The sequence below is a fragment of the Salvelinus namaycush genome, chromosome 14 (assembly GCF_016432855.1).
Source record: "Salvelinus namaycush isolate Seneca chromosome 14, SaNama_1.0, whole genome shotgun sequence".
NCBI classification, from domain to species: Eukaryota; Metazoa; Chordata; class Actinopteri; order Salmoniformes; family Salmonidae; genus Salvelinus; species Salvelinus namaycush.
The window spans coordinates 8,236,509-8,253,165 of record NC_052320.1 but is presented as its reverse complement, the minus strand read 5'-3'; the positions used below and the strand labels follow the sequence as shown (position 1 = coordinate 8,253,165).

General features: G+C 43.4%; 1 protein-coding gene across 1 annotated transcript; it reads left to right on the top strand.

Moving 5' to 3' along the window:
- The first annotated feature begins 240 nt into the window (after nt 1–240).
- LOC120058808 (protein FAM3A-like) lies at nt 241–9,082 on the top strand. The gene is made up of 10 exons (XM_039007541.1): nt 241–463; nt 716–774; nt 874–981; nt 4,515–4,538; nt 4,721–4,844; nt 5,432–5,490; nt 5,621–5,671; nt 5,889–5,973; nt 6,344–6,470; nt 6,809–9,082. Exons 2-10 carry the CDS (start codon nt 762–764, stop codon nt 6,905–6,907), a joined length of 690 nt encoding a protein of 229 aa, XP_038863469.1. The 5' UTR covers nt 241–463; nt 716–761; the 3' UTR covers nt 6,908–9,082.
- The last annotated feature ends 7,575 nt before the right edge of the window (nt 9,083–16,657 follow it).

The window sequence follows — 16,657 nt, the reverse complement described above, 5'->3', positions numbered from 1 at the left end:
AACTGGGAACTGGGATCTCGGAAATCGCGGACTTCCGACTTCAGTGTGTTCAAAACAACTAGGAACTCGGAAAAAAATCTAACTCGGTTACTCCTGCCTCTTTCTGGAGCTCAGACGTTCCGACCTGAAAATCACTGACTTTGTGATTTGAAGTCGTATTTTTCAGAGTTCCGAGTTGATTTGAACGCGGCATAACAGTGGAAAAACGCATGCACGCAGACTCCAGGCTGACGTCACAGAAAATGAAACGCTCAAAACTAATCAGTAAGATCGCACGCTTAAAGAAATTAAGATAATTTCTCCATGCTTGTCGTAACTGGAACGATGCAAACACTACAGACGGTGAACTAAGCCTCCCAAATCATATTTTAGTGGCTTCATTTTTGTGTCCAAGTTTGTCTTGCCAGGAAAGGTGAATTTTCACGAAGGAAATCTAGATGAGTTTTCCTTGGAATAAATAACAGTGGGTGTTTCCTTTTTGCTCTCCTTGCAGTGGGCGCCTTTCCACTTTTTGCCTTTGTCTTGTCGAATGCATCTCGAAAGAGCTATCTTGCTTGCCACATTGTATCATTGATAGAGATTCCTGTAATTTCCTCAAAAGTATCCTTTTAATGTTTCAAACATTGTTGCTTCAGTGAAACTGCCACGAAATTACCAGGAAAGCCCATGTTCTTTCTAACATGACTGACTATATTATTCTCATTGTTTTCTATAGGACTACTTGCCGGTTTCTCTGCCTTAGCTTCTGAGGAAAATAAATCATGAGATTGGCAGGTAGGAGTGTGTCCATCTGTCTTTTTAGTTGTATCTAATGAATGTCATGTATTGTTGCTGAGAAAGAGCCTATTCTAATGGAATGTGTCTGTGTGCCAGGGCCTCTGCGAGCTGTTGCTGTGCTGCTATTGGTGGGCCTCACCTGGGTGTTAGCCAGCTCCATACTTGGAGGGGACAGCAACTTGGTGGTCAAACACTTCTTCAGTGGTAAGACTAACCCAACCTTACTGTCTGACGTCTAGCCCCCACAATAGTACAGTGCCTTAGGAAAATATTCAGACGCCTTGCCTTTTTCTAGATTGTTACAGCCTTGTTCTAAAATTGATAAATTATATATTTTTTCTCATCAATCTACACACTGCCCCATAATGACAAAGCAAAAACAGTTGTTTTTTTTTAAACGTTTGAATGTATACACCTTATTTACATGAGACTTAAATTGAGTTCAGGTGCATCCTGTTTCCATTGATTGTCTTGGTGGTGTTTCTACAACTTGATTGGAGTCCACCTGTGGTAAATGCAACAGGACAAGGACCTTAAAACTAAATCAGGATCGATGGGTCCCCTGCAGGACAGTTGCGCTAAAGTAGGCTAATGCGATTAGCGTAAGGTTGTAAGTAACAAGACCATTTCCCAGGATGTAGACATATCTGATATTGGCAGAAAGCTTAAATTCTTGTTAATCTAACTGCGTTGCTCAATTAACAGTTGCTATTACAGTGAAAAAATACAATGCTTTTGTTTGAGTGCACAGTTTTGAACAAAGTTATTAATAATCAAATTAGGCACATCAAATTGTATTTGTCACATACACATTACATTTTACATTTTAGTCATTTAGCAGACGCTCTTATCCAGAGCGACTTACAGTAGAGTGCATACATTTTATTACATTTTTACATTTCATTACATTTTACATACTGAGACAAGGATATCCCTACCGGCCAAACCCTCCCTAGCCCGGACGACGCTATGCCAATTGTGCGTCGCCCCACGGATGGTTAGCAGATGTTAATGCGAGTGTAGCGAAATGCTTGTGCTTCTAGTTCCGACAATGCAATAATAGCCAACGAGTAATCTAACCTAACAATTCCACAACTACTACCTTATACACACAAGTGTAAAGTGATAAAGAATATGTACATAAAGATATATGAATGAGTGATGGTACAGAACTGCATGGGCAAGATGCAGTAGATGGTATAGAGTACAGTATATACATATGAGATGAGTAATGTAGGGTATATAAACATTTGGGCAGTCTTGATACAACATTTTGAACAGAAATGTAATGGTTCATTGGATCAGTCTAAAACGTTACACATACACTGCTGCCATCTAGTGGCCAAAATATATATTGCACATGGGCTGGAATAATACATTATGGCCTTTCTCTTGCATTTCAAAGATGATGGTACAAAAAATGGTTGGCTTTTTCTTTGTTTTACCAGATCTAATGTGTTCTCCTACATTCCTTTCACATTTCCACAAACTTCCAAGTGTTTCCTTTCAAATGGTACCAAGAATATGCATATCCTTGCTACAGGCAGTTAGTTTTAGGTATGTCATTTCAGGCGAAAGAGACGTTGCGTTGTGCATCCATGCAACACTTACCTTTTTCTTGGACCATGGCCTCCCTGTGGCCTCAGTGGATTAGTCCACTGAGACAGGCGCAAATCAGACAGGTCTCTCGTGCCATAAGAAAAATATATTTGCGACTGCTTTACAAAAAAATCTTGGTCGACCAACAGCCTATCAACCAAACAACCGATCAGTTGGTTAATGAGGTTCCTTAGTTGACAATCTAGCGAGCCCACATTCTTCCACAAACAAAGTACAGCTAGCTAAATAAAATTCATAGTCAACACCAAACAATGAGAAACTGTCACGCTGCAAATGTATAATACATGCAATGGGTATTGCTCATCTAAAATGAGTAATTCAATGTATTCCTGAGAACCTGAAGTTGCCATCCAAGTAAAAAAAAGTAGCCGGGGGGGGTGGGTGCACCAAGGTTGGAAACCCCAAGGTTAAACAAAGCCTACATTATTGCTTGCCTGACCTTTGCCTTATCTGATGAATCTCAGTTCCTGCTGTTTCATGCTTATGAGAGCACTAGGGTATGGAGAGAACCACATTAGTACATGCATTCATTATGCCGAGTGTCAACGTTGTAGGCTGGTGATGATCGTGTGGCGTATTTTTGGAAATCATTGCCAATCAGGTGCATCCCTTCATGGCAGCAGTATATCCATCTGCTAATGGATTTTTCAGCAGGATAATGCCCCTTGCCACAAGGCTAGGATTGTCCAGGAATGATTCCACGAACATCAATCCAATTGAGCATCTGTGGGATGAGATGGAACGAGATATTCGGTGTAGAGATGCACTACCAGAAAACTTGCCACAACTGTGGGAAGCATTGGAGTCAACATGTGCCAGCATCTGGACTGCTTTCAACGCCTTGTAGATTTCATGCCACAACAAATTGAGCCTGTTCTGAGGACGAAAGGGAGTACAACTCAATATTAGGAATAAGTTCCTAATGTTTTGAAAGATAATTGTGTGTGTACACTATTTTAATAGCAGGACACTGAAGAGTATGAATTAGGATGTTTGAGAAGGTTTGAATCCTAAGCAACCTGCATAGACATTGTTTGAAGTACAATAGACCAAATAGCTTTGACCTACTACAGTAGCTGTGTGCTAAAAACAACTTGGTGGAGTAGGCATTGTGGCGCTCATGTGAATTTCCTTTTTTCGGCTTCAGACCAATGCCTACTTCTGACAGTTTTTAATAGACTAGGGCTGGGAATTGCCAGGGACGTCACAATGCAATGGTTAAGGGCTTGTAAGTAAGCATTTCACTGTAAGGTCTGCACCTGTTGTATTCGGCACATGTGACTAACATTTGATCTGATTTGGAATACGATGTTATCACCACACTTAGTGTCGTCAGTATTCACACCCCTTGACTTTTTCCACATTTTATTGTTACAGCCTGAGTTTAAAATTGAGTAAATTTAGATTTTTTTTTGTCACTGGCCTACACACAATACCCCATAATATCAAAGTGGCGTTGTCTTTTGACATTTTTATAAATTAATTACAAATAGAAAACAGATGTTTTGAGTCAAGTATTTAACCCCTTTGTTATGGCAAGGCTAAATATGTTCAGGAGTAAAAATGTGCTTAATAAGTTGCATGAACTTTTGAATAACTGTCTTATCTCTGTATCCCACACAAACAATTATCTATGAAGTCCCTCAGTCGAGCAGTGAATTTCAAACACAGATTCAACCACAAAGACCAGGGAGGTTATCAATGCCTCTCAAAGAAGGGCACCTACTGGTAGATTTATAATTTTTAAATTATAATTATTCTCGCATTAATAGCATATAGCCTATACAAAACATATACACTTAAAAAAACAAACATGAGAATGGTTCAATTATAGAATTATAAATTAGAATACTAGTCATTTAATTTATGGGTTGCACCTATGTTTCTTCACAATATTGGTTTGAACATTAGTTTTTGAATTACCCTCTTGGATTGGGTATCAGTACACCCTGTCACTACAGAGTTACAGGCCTCCTTCCTAATTCAGTTGCCGGAGAGGAAGGAAACTGCTCAGGGATTTCACAGCGGCCAATGGTGACTAAAACAGTTAGTTTGAATGGCTGTGATAGGAGAAAACCGGATAGATCAACATTAACTCATATCTATCTTTTCTACAGGGACAAACGAGGAGCCAACAGCTGGTATGTGAGAAGTTAAGACCATTATTTACAGTGGCAATCACAAAAAGTAGTCCTTTTGGAACCTAAACATTTCAATGTCAGTGGGACAGTGCTAATCGATGTCCCTCAGTTGAGCACCATATTCCCAGCTTGGGTACACTTTCATTCTAATGTGCTAATTTGTGTGTCCTCTCCTCTTCCAGAGCCCAAACCACGCAGGTACAAGTGTGGTCTGTCAGCTCCCTGTCCTCAGAAACATCTGGCTTTCCGCGTCGTCTCTGGGGCTGCCAACGTCATTGGGCCCAAAATCTGCCTGGAGGATAAGATGTGAGAATTATTGTACATCATCGGGGCCATCACACTTCTTACACCAATGTATCAATGTCACCGCCAACCATCTCACTCTCTCCAGCTTGCCTCCGTTTCCTTTTATTTCTCATATGAACTCTGTCTCTTTCTGCCATCATACCATCTTAACCTTGAAGTTTGTCTGAAGAGCTGAATGCAAGTATTTGTCTTTTTTTTGCTTTCCTTCATTAGCCTGATCCCAGATCTGTTTGGGCCATCTTGCCAAAAATGACCGAAGGAGTGGTTTTGTCTGTAGCGTCATTCTGTCTGTCTATGGTGGCTCCTTCATTGTCTGTGTGTAACAATGTATAGATGACCTCTTCAGGGGTTAGTTTCCTGAAAGTTTAGTAGCGCTAATCTCATCTTTCATCTACTGCCTACAATGGGTTTATGATCGTCTTAAATTTAACCAGTAAATTATCAAATTGTATTGTTCACATACACATTTTTAGCAGATGTTATTGCGGGTGTAGCAAAATGCTTGTGTTTCTAGTTAGTACGTTAACCAACCCAGGTAAAGTGTTGGTACTTACGGCTCCTCCAACCTTTCCTTTTCTCTCCCTCAGCCTTGTCAGCAGTGTCAACAACAATGTTGGTAGAGGACTAAACGTTGCTTTAGTAAATGGTAATTAATTAGAATAATCTCTGACAAATTGTTCAAAGTTATGTTTCAAGTTAATTTGTGCAGTTGTGATTTTGACTTGACTGTTGCACAGATTGCTAACTTTAAATGAATTCATGTTTCTGCTCATCAGGGGTATCTGGAGAGCTCTTGGACACAAAATCATTTGATATGTGGGAAGGAGGTAAGAGGATTAAACACCTTTATACTGATGTCATGGTGTCATTTGGTGCATGTTCGTAATATTTGAATGAGTTTATTTTATATATATTTTATCATTATCTTCAATATTTTCACTGTACAAGAGGTTAAAAGTGGCTTAACGCCCCTCTACATATTGTTCAGTTAAATACAGGTACTTTAATAGGCTACATCCTTACCCGTCTGTCTTCCATTCTCAGATGTTACTCACCTGTTGAAGTATCTCCTACCTTTACACGAGGGAACACTTGTGTTTGTAGCTTCCTTTGATGATCCTGCCACAAAGTAAGAGTCTAGCATGGACATTACTAAGTGAGCCCCAGTCCTGTGCAATGCTTTCAGCGCTGTGTGGTTGTAATATTACACTTCATGGCACATGACTCCCACACACAGCACTAAAGGGGTTGTTTTACAGTCACCACAATCTTGTAAAATGCTTAACAAAATCAAATTGAACATACTGACGACTTGTAAATCTACCAGTCTATTCTTACCATTGTAAACATTACTAAGTGAAGATTATGTTTGGTGTAAAACTATACAAAATTGGTATATTGTACTGTATGGCAGGGTTTCCCAAACTCAAAATGGATATTCATCTAGCTAGCCTACTTTACTGTAACTGTCTGTTTCCCTCTCCTAACACCCGTGTCAGGTTAAATGACGAGGCTCGTCGTCTGTTTGAGGAGCTGGGTAGCACAGCAGTGAAGGAGCTCACCTTCAGAGACAGCTGGGTGTTTGTAGGAGCCAAGGGCATCGAGAACAAGAGTCCATTCGAACAGGTAGACTACCTTAACTTAAAGTCTAAAATATACATAATTTATACCATAGGAACAACGCAAGAGCGCCAAGCAAAATGGCTATCCAGCGTAGTTGTGTCGTTTATAGTTGGATGTGCTTGTACATATACGTGTGCATGAGATAAGGATACGTGACCTCTGTGATTACGCGTGATGACGTATCTGTACACTCACTGTTCTCCTCATAGCTCTGCTCGTAACTCTGTCCATATTATAGCTACACTGTGTTATATCTATGGCTCTGTCAGTTTGTTTGTTCTGTAAAGCCTAATGTTCATGCCCTCTCTCTCTGCCTGTGTGTCTCTCTCTACCCCCCCCAGCGTATGAAGAACAGTAAGAACAGTAACAAGTACGAAGGCTGGCCTGAGTCTCTGGAAATGGACGGCTGTGTCCCCCTCCGTTCCCCTTCAGAAGGTTAAACACACTCTGCTTGTATCCCTCCCGTCCTCCACTCTTCTCAGATGATGCTTATGCCCTACATGGATCCAATGCTTTTAAATACTGGGAGTGTGCAAGAAAAGTGCACACTTTGGGAGAAGGGTGGAGAGTTGGAACTCTACCTGTTTCTAAGGACTAGCACCTTTTGAGAGTGAAGGCCTCTGGTTCTAAGGATTAGCAGCACAGATCTATCTGGAGAAACTGTAGCAGCAGAAGCATTGACTATGACATTTTGACTAGCCTCGATTTTCAGGCTTCCTCACATTCCTTCTCATTAATGAAACTTGTGGATGGACTGGGACCATAAATTTCCCTCTGCATTTATATCACACCGGCCCTTTTTTGTGTTTCTCGGCACCCATTATTAGCCAAATGATCATTTAGACAAGCCCACTTAATGGGCTTAAGATGGCCCTATGGCCAGACTGTCCCTAATGAGACTTGAGTATGGTATTGGTATTGCACGACTACAGTTGGATAAATGATGCTCTGTTACAATATCATGTAACTACAGGGAGGTAAAGACTCCTACAATACTTCATTTTTTTTCTTCATTTTTTTTTTTTTTGTCAAGTAACACGTGCTGCAAAGGATATCTTCTCTTGAGTGGACTGACCCACTGTAACAATGCTGGTAGCGCAATAGGCAAGCTGGCCTAATGGTTAATATGCTAACTTGTTGAAGCAACTGTTTGAACTTGACATTTGAACTAGGAATTGATTTAAGTGTTTGAGGTTTAATGTTCCTGGGAATGACCACGTAGGAGTACATGGATATTTCAGAGACCAAATGTTTGATGCACAGATAAGGAAAAAAATTATGCTGGATAAAAAAAAGAATATATTAAAGAAGTAATGTCTGTAAAACCCTGCAAATGCACAGGAAGGGGGCAGATAATGCTGCCTATATGAATGGAAATCGCGAACAGAATACAATTAAGATTCATAGATTCACTAGCAACATATTATTGCTGGCTGTTCTAGGAAGGATATTGTATGTTGTGATAAATTAAGATTAAAATGCATTAATATATATTTTGTATGCATAGTTTAATATATTAAATTGTAGATTTCAATCTAGTTGTGCTAGCCTGAGTGCCAGTCTGTTTGTTCCAGCATGCCAACTCGTTGTCATGTCAAACATTTGGCTTGACAAGGTGCAATGGAGTTGCCAGAAGCACAAACAGATCTGGGACCAGGTTAAAGTGCTAATAACCTCCACCTTTTAGTTGAGGGTTACCCTGGGGGTCGGGTGTGGGGCTACACCAATGCCATGATTACTGTATATATGTGATAACCTTTGTATGCTTGCAATGCGCAGTGATGTAAAAGTACTGGGTAAATGGAGATGTACTGCTTTAGTTCTCAGGCTGAGAATTGTCTGCACCTGCTGGTAGTCACGCAGGCTCAAGGCTGAGATAGTAGAGAGAGAAACCACAGTCTAGACCATGTTTTTCTCATCTTAGATACTTTGTATCTAATCCAATGCAACAATGTTAAGATATGATTGACGGTAGGTTGTATATAGAGTGTGGTCTCCTGTTTCGCGCCACAGATCTTTACTATAGACTATTGAGATATTCTGTATGTGAAACTCTGTCTGGAATTGCATTTTATTACTAAAGCGTTTTATACCAAGGTTTCTGTGTCATCTATCTTAAAGACTGATTGGTAAAGGAAACTTACATCACCACATGCAAAGGACCAACCAACATTGTCTTAGAGAGAACATTGATTGCTGCACAGCAGTTTACTCAAATACATTCTGTCAACATTTGCCAATCTTGTGTATTTAACTTGGAATAGAACTAGTCTAGAATCCTGTAGATACTACTTTTTACACCCCGTAGGCTATATTCATGGTTTGATTTCACACTAGAGTGGACTTCAGTACCTAAAATAAACATGATTGTACTGTTGGATAACAACACTATTCATGCTTTTACCTGTGTATCTCAGGCCTTGTCCTTACTGTTGTTTATTTGGATATTGTATTACTTTGTTTTTTTGTGTATTTTGTTCTCTGAATTTGATTAAATATACACCACTTGTTACATTTTCAATACTCAAAACAAGTGCTTTGAGACCAAGTGTACTATAGAATTCTACTATTCATTTTTGTGACTTACACTATTTTGTTAAATATTAAAATATATAAATCTCTGTGTGTGCGGTGTGGTTCAGCCTGAGTGCCAGTCTGTGTGTGCTATCATGTCAATTCTTATGTCAATGATTGTCATGGCTTGACAATGAGCAATGGAGTTCGCAGGAGCGCAAACCATCTTGGACCAAATACTACCTTGAGTGAATTTTACAGGCTATCCTTTGTGGAATATGACTGCATGTAAAGTATGTAATTGGTCATCTGATTACTACAATCTTCTTTATGGGTTGATGTAATGACAATGTGAACGACTGAAGAAGCTGATGTCAACTCAACGTACAGAAGACATTGTGATATAAAAGGCAAAACGGACCCTAGGTCTGCACTGATGCTCTTGAGACATACAGTGCAGCTCTTGGTTCCCTCCTGTCCATTATCTTAAAATCAAAACTGATCCTAGGTCAGCACTGATGCTCTTGAGACATACAGTGCAGCTCTTGGTTCCCTCCTGTCCATTATCTTAAAATCAAAACTGATCCTAGGTCAGCACTGATGCTCTTGAGACATACAGTGCAGCCCTTGGTTCCCTCCTGTCCATTATCTTAAAATCAAAACTGATCCTAGATCAGCACGCCTACTCAGTCTTGTTACATGCAGCCCCAGATCTGTGGGAAGTCATGCATAATGCCCCCATCTGCATGCTCCATGAAAACTAGGGAGCAGTGTCATGCACCGTGGACAGACAGCAGTCATCTGTTGAAAGCCATTAGGGGGCGCCAAAAGACGGGGTTATTCAGTTCATTCTGTACTTGCGTGAGTGCCTTAAAAACAGGGGTCGGCAAAATGGAAAGAAAATGGCCCACCCCCACTCACAGATCCCTTTTCCCTCTTTCTCTGACATGTTTTGTGGAATAGAGATCATTATTCCATCTGTGTGCTTTTTGGGCATTATGAAAATTATATGCTAAACTCTGTCCTTGAATTTGAGCCGATGCATAAGAAATGGGGAAATGACGGCTAAACATCAATTTCACAAATGACAAGTCATAGATTTTTGTCATGTGCAATTACAGACATGTCTAGCGTGCCCAATCTAAATGTAAGAAGAACTCACATGCCATGTAGAGCAGATCATTTACATAACCGTATTTGCAAGACAACAATGTAATGGGGCTTACTACCGTGTAATGCAATATTTCATTCAAATGGGAGAGGCCACAACAGAATGCAGGCGAGTTGCATGCCGCCCTCTTGTGGCCCTTTTCAGCAGCGCTCGCGTGCGCACATCAGAGCCTCCTCGCGGGTTGTGGAGAGGAATGGAGAAGCCAGCAAGCGCGTGCAGTTACACCTTGTACACAGATGGCCGTGTGACTCCTATCTTGTAAATTATGTACATACATTAACGTCTGAAGGTATCTGCATGTATAAGTGTATATACATTTATGTCGCCACATCGACGGTTGACGGGGAAACCTGTACATCAAAGATCAGACCAACGAAAGGCAAGCATCATCTGTGTGGCACGTACCGTTAGACCTCCTGCCTGCTCTAGTATAGATTTAGAAAGACTCGACACTAGTTGGGATTTTCAAACTTGGATTTACCGACACGCACTAATGGTGAAGCTCAAATTTAAAAAAGGATATAATTTGAAAATGAGTCGTATCTTGCATAATCTGATGGAATATTGCTGTTAAAACAATTATAGGCAATGAAGTGCAATTTAAAGGTCGCTTGAGCAACGTTTGAAATAATTTGTGTAGCTACATAACGGAATATAAATTATAGGGCTTGTTTAGCTAGCTTGCTAGCTGTCTGGGTTACCAGTTTGCCTAAAAAAATCAGAACGGACGTTAACGAGATGATACATTTAGGTAAGTGCAGTTTTCTTGCTACATTGTATCAATTGTAACGAATTTCCAACAGTGCTGGACAGCTTGGAATGGAATCCCTATTTCTGTTCACCAGGGTAGCTTAGGTGTTGCAATCTGTTATTGTACGCTAACTACCATGATGTCTAATTGGGGATTTAAATGCTTCTACCCGGTGATATCGTGCCTCACATTTTCTTATTTAATCCCCAGCACAGGGCAGGCTTCAATATTCATATATTATTTCATAGGTTACATTGTTTACGTTATGTCAGATTTCTGTAGTGCTGGATAGCCTAGTATTCGCGCCCGTGCGCCTGCTCCATGGAAAATGCCATCAAATTTATTATTTGCCAATTGCTTGTTACGTTAGTTTAGCTTCCCCTGCTGAAACAACAAATATATTGTCTTATTATAACCTAGCGTATCCATTTATGGTTTTTGTGGGATTTCAATCTGAAGTGTCAATCATAAATTATAGCAAACCCTCGCGCGCTAGGTTACAACATTTATCCTGCCACGGCTTCTACAGTCTGCTCCAGCAGCCAGCAAGCAGCCAGCAAGCAAGAGGAGCCTTTTGAGGAAGGACCTGCGCTTGGCCGTGTTGTGTTTATTGTAAACAATATCAGGCTACAGGCTACAAACGCCATAATTAATTGCGTTTTGCTTTTATGTTAAGGTCAAATTAGAATCAATCAACATGATGTGTCTTCTGACGACAACCACACATGGCCCTATACTACAGCCTGTAAAAATGACCATCATTGGCTGTCACTGGCTTGTCCATTTGTAAATCAGAATTGCCATTGCCAAATTATTATCCTCTTTTATTATTATTAAATGTTTTATATATATATACATATACATAGTGATTATTAAAAATACATATTTTTTGTTTAAAAAAAAAGTTTGTTAAAAGAGAGCATCAAAGCACTGGTTATAATGTTTTATTGGATCCCCCACTGGGAGTAATAACAGACGTAGCTCTGGAATGGCACCCTATTCCCTATATAGTGCACTACATTGAACGAAGCCAATAGGGCCCTGGTTAAAAGTAATGCACCATATAGGGGATATGGTGCCATTTTTGATTCAGCCATTGTCTATAATAGTGATGTACTCTAGTCATTATCAGACCACTCCTTCTTGATAGAAATGCTGAGGACTTCATACGTTAACCCCCTGAACCCAGTCACTGAAAACCATAAGCTTATAATAAATCACTATTCTAATATAAACTATGAAGCAGTTTGGTTCAGAGGTGACACTCAGTATCATAGAAATAAAATTCGTGCCGTGGTCTGAGAGACTTTGGCCATTCTGTTAATCCAATTTTATCAGTAGTATGATATGTAGTGGCCTAGACCTAAAACAGCAGGCCTGTCCATCCACCATGGGCGAGGGCTCCATCCACCATGGGCGAGGGCTCCATCCACCATGGGCGAGGGCTCCATCCACCATGGGCGAGGGCTCCATCCACCATGGGCGAGGGCTCCATCCACCATGGGCGAGGGCTCCAGGAATAGTAAACCACTCTAGTAGCATGCGTAGTTGGCCTAGTTATAGTAATAAAAGTGCTCATTCATCCATAGAGACGGGAGCTTGAGTAGATGATGCTCCACTCCAGTAGTAGGCCTAGGTCCCTTCAGTAACATGTGTAACTCCTATTACTAAATGATTTCAGGTCAGAGGTGATCAGATCAGTAGTATGTTATATTAAAACAGCTTAATCCATCCACTGGGATCGGAGCGCCATCTCAGTAGTAGACCTAAGACACTTTAGTAACATGTTGTAATCCTAACTCATCACAGACACATCTGCTGATTAAGGCCCTCTCACCTGGATTAGATAGACTGTTGAGTGGGAGAGGGGAGGGGAGGAGAGGACAAGGGACAGAAGAAAGGATGGGACAGGATAAATTAGTAAAGAGGAGAGGAGGGGGGGTGGGATGGGAGGGGACAGGAGAGATTAGAAGAGAGGGGAGGGGAGGACGGGAGTGGAGAAGAGGAGAGGGGACAGGAGAGGAGGGACAGGGGAGGACAGGAGAGAGGAAAAGAGAGGGGGGAGAAGAGAAGGAGACAGGAGAGGAGAGGGGACAGGAGAGAGGAGAAGAGGAGAGTGGACAGGAGAGGCGAAGAGAGCAGAGAGGGGAGGACAGGAGAGAGGAGAAGAGAAGGGGATAGGAGAAGAGAAGAGAGGGGGAGTGGAAAAGGGACAGCAGAATAATAGACAGTTAGATAATACTCCTTCCTCTCACTCTCTCTCTCGTCTATTCTGAGTGATCTCACTCGCACTCTCTCTCTCTTTTTCTTCCCCCCTCTCTCTCTCTCTGAGTGATCTCACTCACTCGCTCCCCCCCCCCCTCTCTCTCTCTCTTTCTCTTCCCCCCTCTCTCTCTGAGGGATCTCAGTCCCCCTCTCTCTGAGGGATCTAACGGTCCTCTGTGTGCTTGCTACCTACACTGCCCTCAGTGTCACATGCTTGACCTGGATTGGACAATAGTAGTTGTTGTGTTCTTAAGTCTTGGGTTCCTCCAATGGGAAGAGAACAACCACTGTGTGTTTGAGTGTTGTATGGAAGTTCCAAGTCCCAGTCTAAATGCAGGACAGGAGAAGGAGAAACAGTATCAAAGAGTCGGATACTGTGATGGTGATTATGATTAGAGGAGAGGAAGGAAGTTTAACTTCTCTTTTCAAAGTTAGATAAGGCATTTTATGTCTTTGAACATCTCCTCTCAAATTAGATTCTTATTGTAAACTGTGTTGTTGTTGTTGGACGGTCTGATGTCTGTGTACAAGTGCACATTTTCATTCAGCTTCTATCCAAATACAAAATATTCCTCTTCCTGGTATGTTCCTCAAGTCTAGACCTGTTAGCTGAAGCTGAGTGTTTTGGGCGTTGATATACAGATGAAGTCGGAAGTTCACATACACTTAGGTTGGAGTCATTAAAACTTGTTTTTAAAACACTCCACAAATTTCTTGTGAACAAACTATAGTTTTGGCATGTCGGTTAGGACATCTACTTTGTGCATGACACAAGTAATTGTTCCAACAATTGTTTACAGACAGATTATTTCACTTATAATTCACTGTATCACAATTTCAGTGGGTCAGAAGTTTACATACACTAAGTTGACTGTGCCTTTAAACAGCTTGGAAAATTCCAGAAAATTATGTCATGGCTTTAGAAGCTTCTGAAAGGCTAATTGACATAATTTGAGTCAATTGGAGGTGTACCTGTGGATGTATTTCAAGGCCTACCTTCAAACTCAGTGCCTCTTTGCTTGACATCATGGGAAAATCAAAAGAAATCAGCCAAGACCTCAGAAAAAAAATGGTATACCTCCACAAGTCAGGTTCATCCTTGGGTGCAATTTCCAAACGCCTGAAGGTACCACGTTCATCTGTACAAACAATAGTACGCAAGTATAAACACCATGAGTGTAACGGCAGTCGTAATCCTCCTCCTCGGACGAGGAGAGGCGAGACGGATCGGACCAATACGCAGAGTGGTTAGTTTCCATAGTGATTTAATAATTAACAAAAACAATATGCGATACAAAATAACTACCGTGACAGTCCTGTGTGGCGGAACACTGACACAAGAACAAACACCCACAAAACACCCGTGAAACCCCGGCTGCCTTAGTATGATTCTCAATCAGGGACAACGATTGACAGCTGCCTCTGATTGAGAATCATACCAGGCCGAACACAAAACCCCAACATAGAAAATCACACATAGATAGCCCACCCCAACTCACGCCCTGACCAACTAAATAAATACAAGAAAAAGGAAAAACAGGTCAGGAACGTGACATAACCCCCCCCTTAAGGTGCGAACTCCGGGCGCACCAGCATAAAGTCTAGGGGAGGGTCTGGGTGGGCGTCTGTCCACGGTGGCGGCTCTGGCGCTGGTCGTGGTCCCCACCCCACCATAGTCAATCCCCTCTTCCGTAGCCTCCTCCAAATTAACACTACTAGATTAAGGGGCAGCACCGGACTAAGGGGCAGCACCGGACTGAGGGGCAGCACCGGACTGAGGGGCAACACCGGAATGAGGGGCAACACCGGAATGAGGGGCAACACCGGAATGAGGGGCAGCACCGGACTGAGGGACGGATCCTGGCTGGCTGGCTCTGGCGGATCCTGGCTGGCTGGCTCTGGCGGATCCTGGCTGGCTGGCTCTGGCGGATCCTGGCTGGCTGGCTCTGGCGGATCCTGGCTGGACGGCTCTGGCGGATCCTGGCTGGACGGCTCTGGCGGATCCTGGCTGGACGGCTCTGGCGGATCCTGGCTGGACGGCTCTGGCGGGTCCTGGCTGGACGGCTCTGGCGGGTCCTGGCTGGACGGCTCTGGCTGGTCCTGGCTGGACGGCTCTGGGCAGGCAGGCAGCTCAGACAGCGCTGGGCAGGCAGGCAGCTCAGACAGCGCTGGGCAGGCAGACAGTTCAGACAGTGCTGGGCAGGCAGACAGCTCAGACTGCGCTGGGCAGGCAGGCAGCTCAGACAGTGCTGGGCAGGCAGGCAGCTCAGACACTGGCTGCGCTGGAGAGGAGGAAGGCTCTGACAGCGCTGGACAGGTGGGAGCAACTGGAGAGAGAAGACGGAGAGACAGCCTGGTGCGGGGGGCTGCCACCGGAGGACTGGTACGTGGAGGTGGCACCGGAAAAACCGGACCGTGAAGGAGGACACGTGCTCTTGAGCACAGAGCCTGCCCAACCTTACCAGGTTGAATGGTCCCCGTAGCCCTGCCAGTGCGGCGAGGTGGAAAAACCCGCACTGGGCTATGCTGGCGAACCGGGGACACCATTTGTAAGGCTGGTGCCATGTACGCCGGCCCGAGGAGACGCACTGGAGGCCAGATGCGTTGGGCCGGCTTCATGACACCCGGCTCGATGCCCAACCTAGCCCGGCCAGTGCGGCAAGGTGGAATAGCCCGCACTGGACTAAGCACGCGTACTGGGGACACCGTGCGCTTTACCGCATAACACGGTGTCTGACCAGTACGACGCCCTCTCACTCCACGGTAAGCACGGGGAGTTGGCTCAGGTATCCTACCCGGCTTTGCCACACTCCGCGTGTGCCCCCCCCCCCCCCCCAATACATTTTTGGGTCTGACTCTCGGGCTCCCAACCGCGTCGCCGCGCTGCCTCCTCATACCAGCGCCTCTCTGCCTTCGCTGCCTCCAACTCCGCCTTGGGACGGCGATATTCCCCTGGCTGAGCCCAGGGTCCTTTGCCGTCCAGGATCTCCTCCCAAGTCCACGAGTCCTGTGTCCTCTGTTGCTGCTGTCGCTGCCCTTTACCACTCCGCTTGATCCTTTGGGGGTGGGTGTTTCTGTAACGGCAGTCGTAATCCTCCTCCTCGGACGAGGAGAGGCGAGACGGATCGGACCAATACGCAGAGTGGTTAGTTTCCATAGTGATTTAATAATTAACAAAAACAATATGCGATACAAAATAACTACCGTGACAGTCCTGTGTGGCGGAACACTGACACAAGAACAAACACCCACAAAACACCCGTGAAACCCCGGCTGCCTTAGTATGATTCTCAATCAGGGACAACGATTGACAGCTGCCTCTGATTGAGAATCATACCAGGCCGAACACAAAACCCCAACATAGAAAATCACACATAGATAGCCCACCCCAACTCACGCCCTGACCAACTAAATAAATACAAGAAAAAGGAAAAACAGGTCAGGAACGTGACAATGAGACCACGCAGCCGTCATACCGCTCAGGAAGGA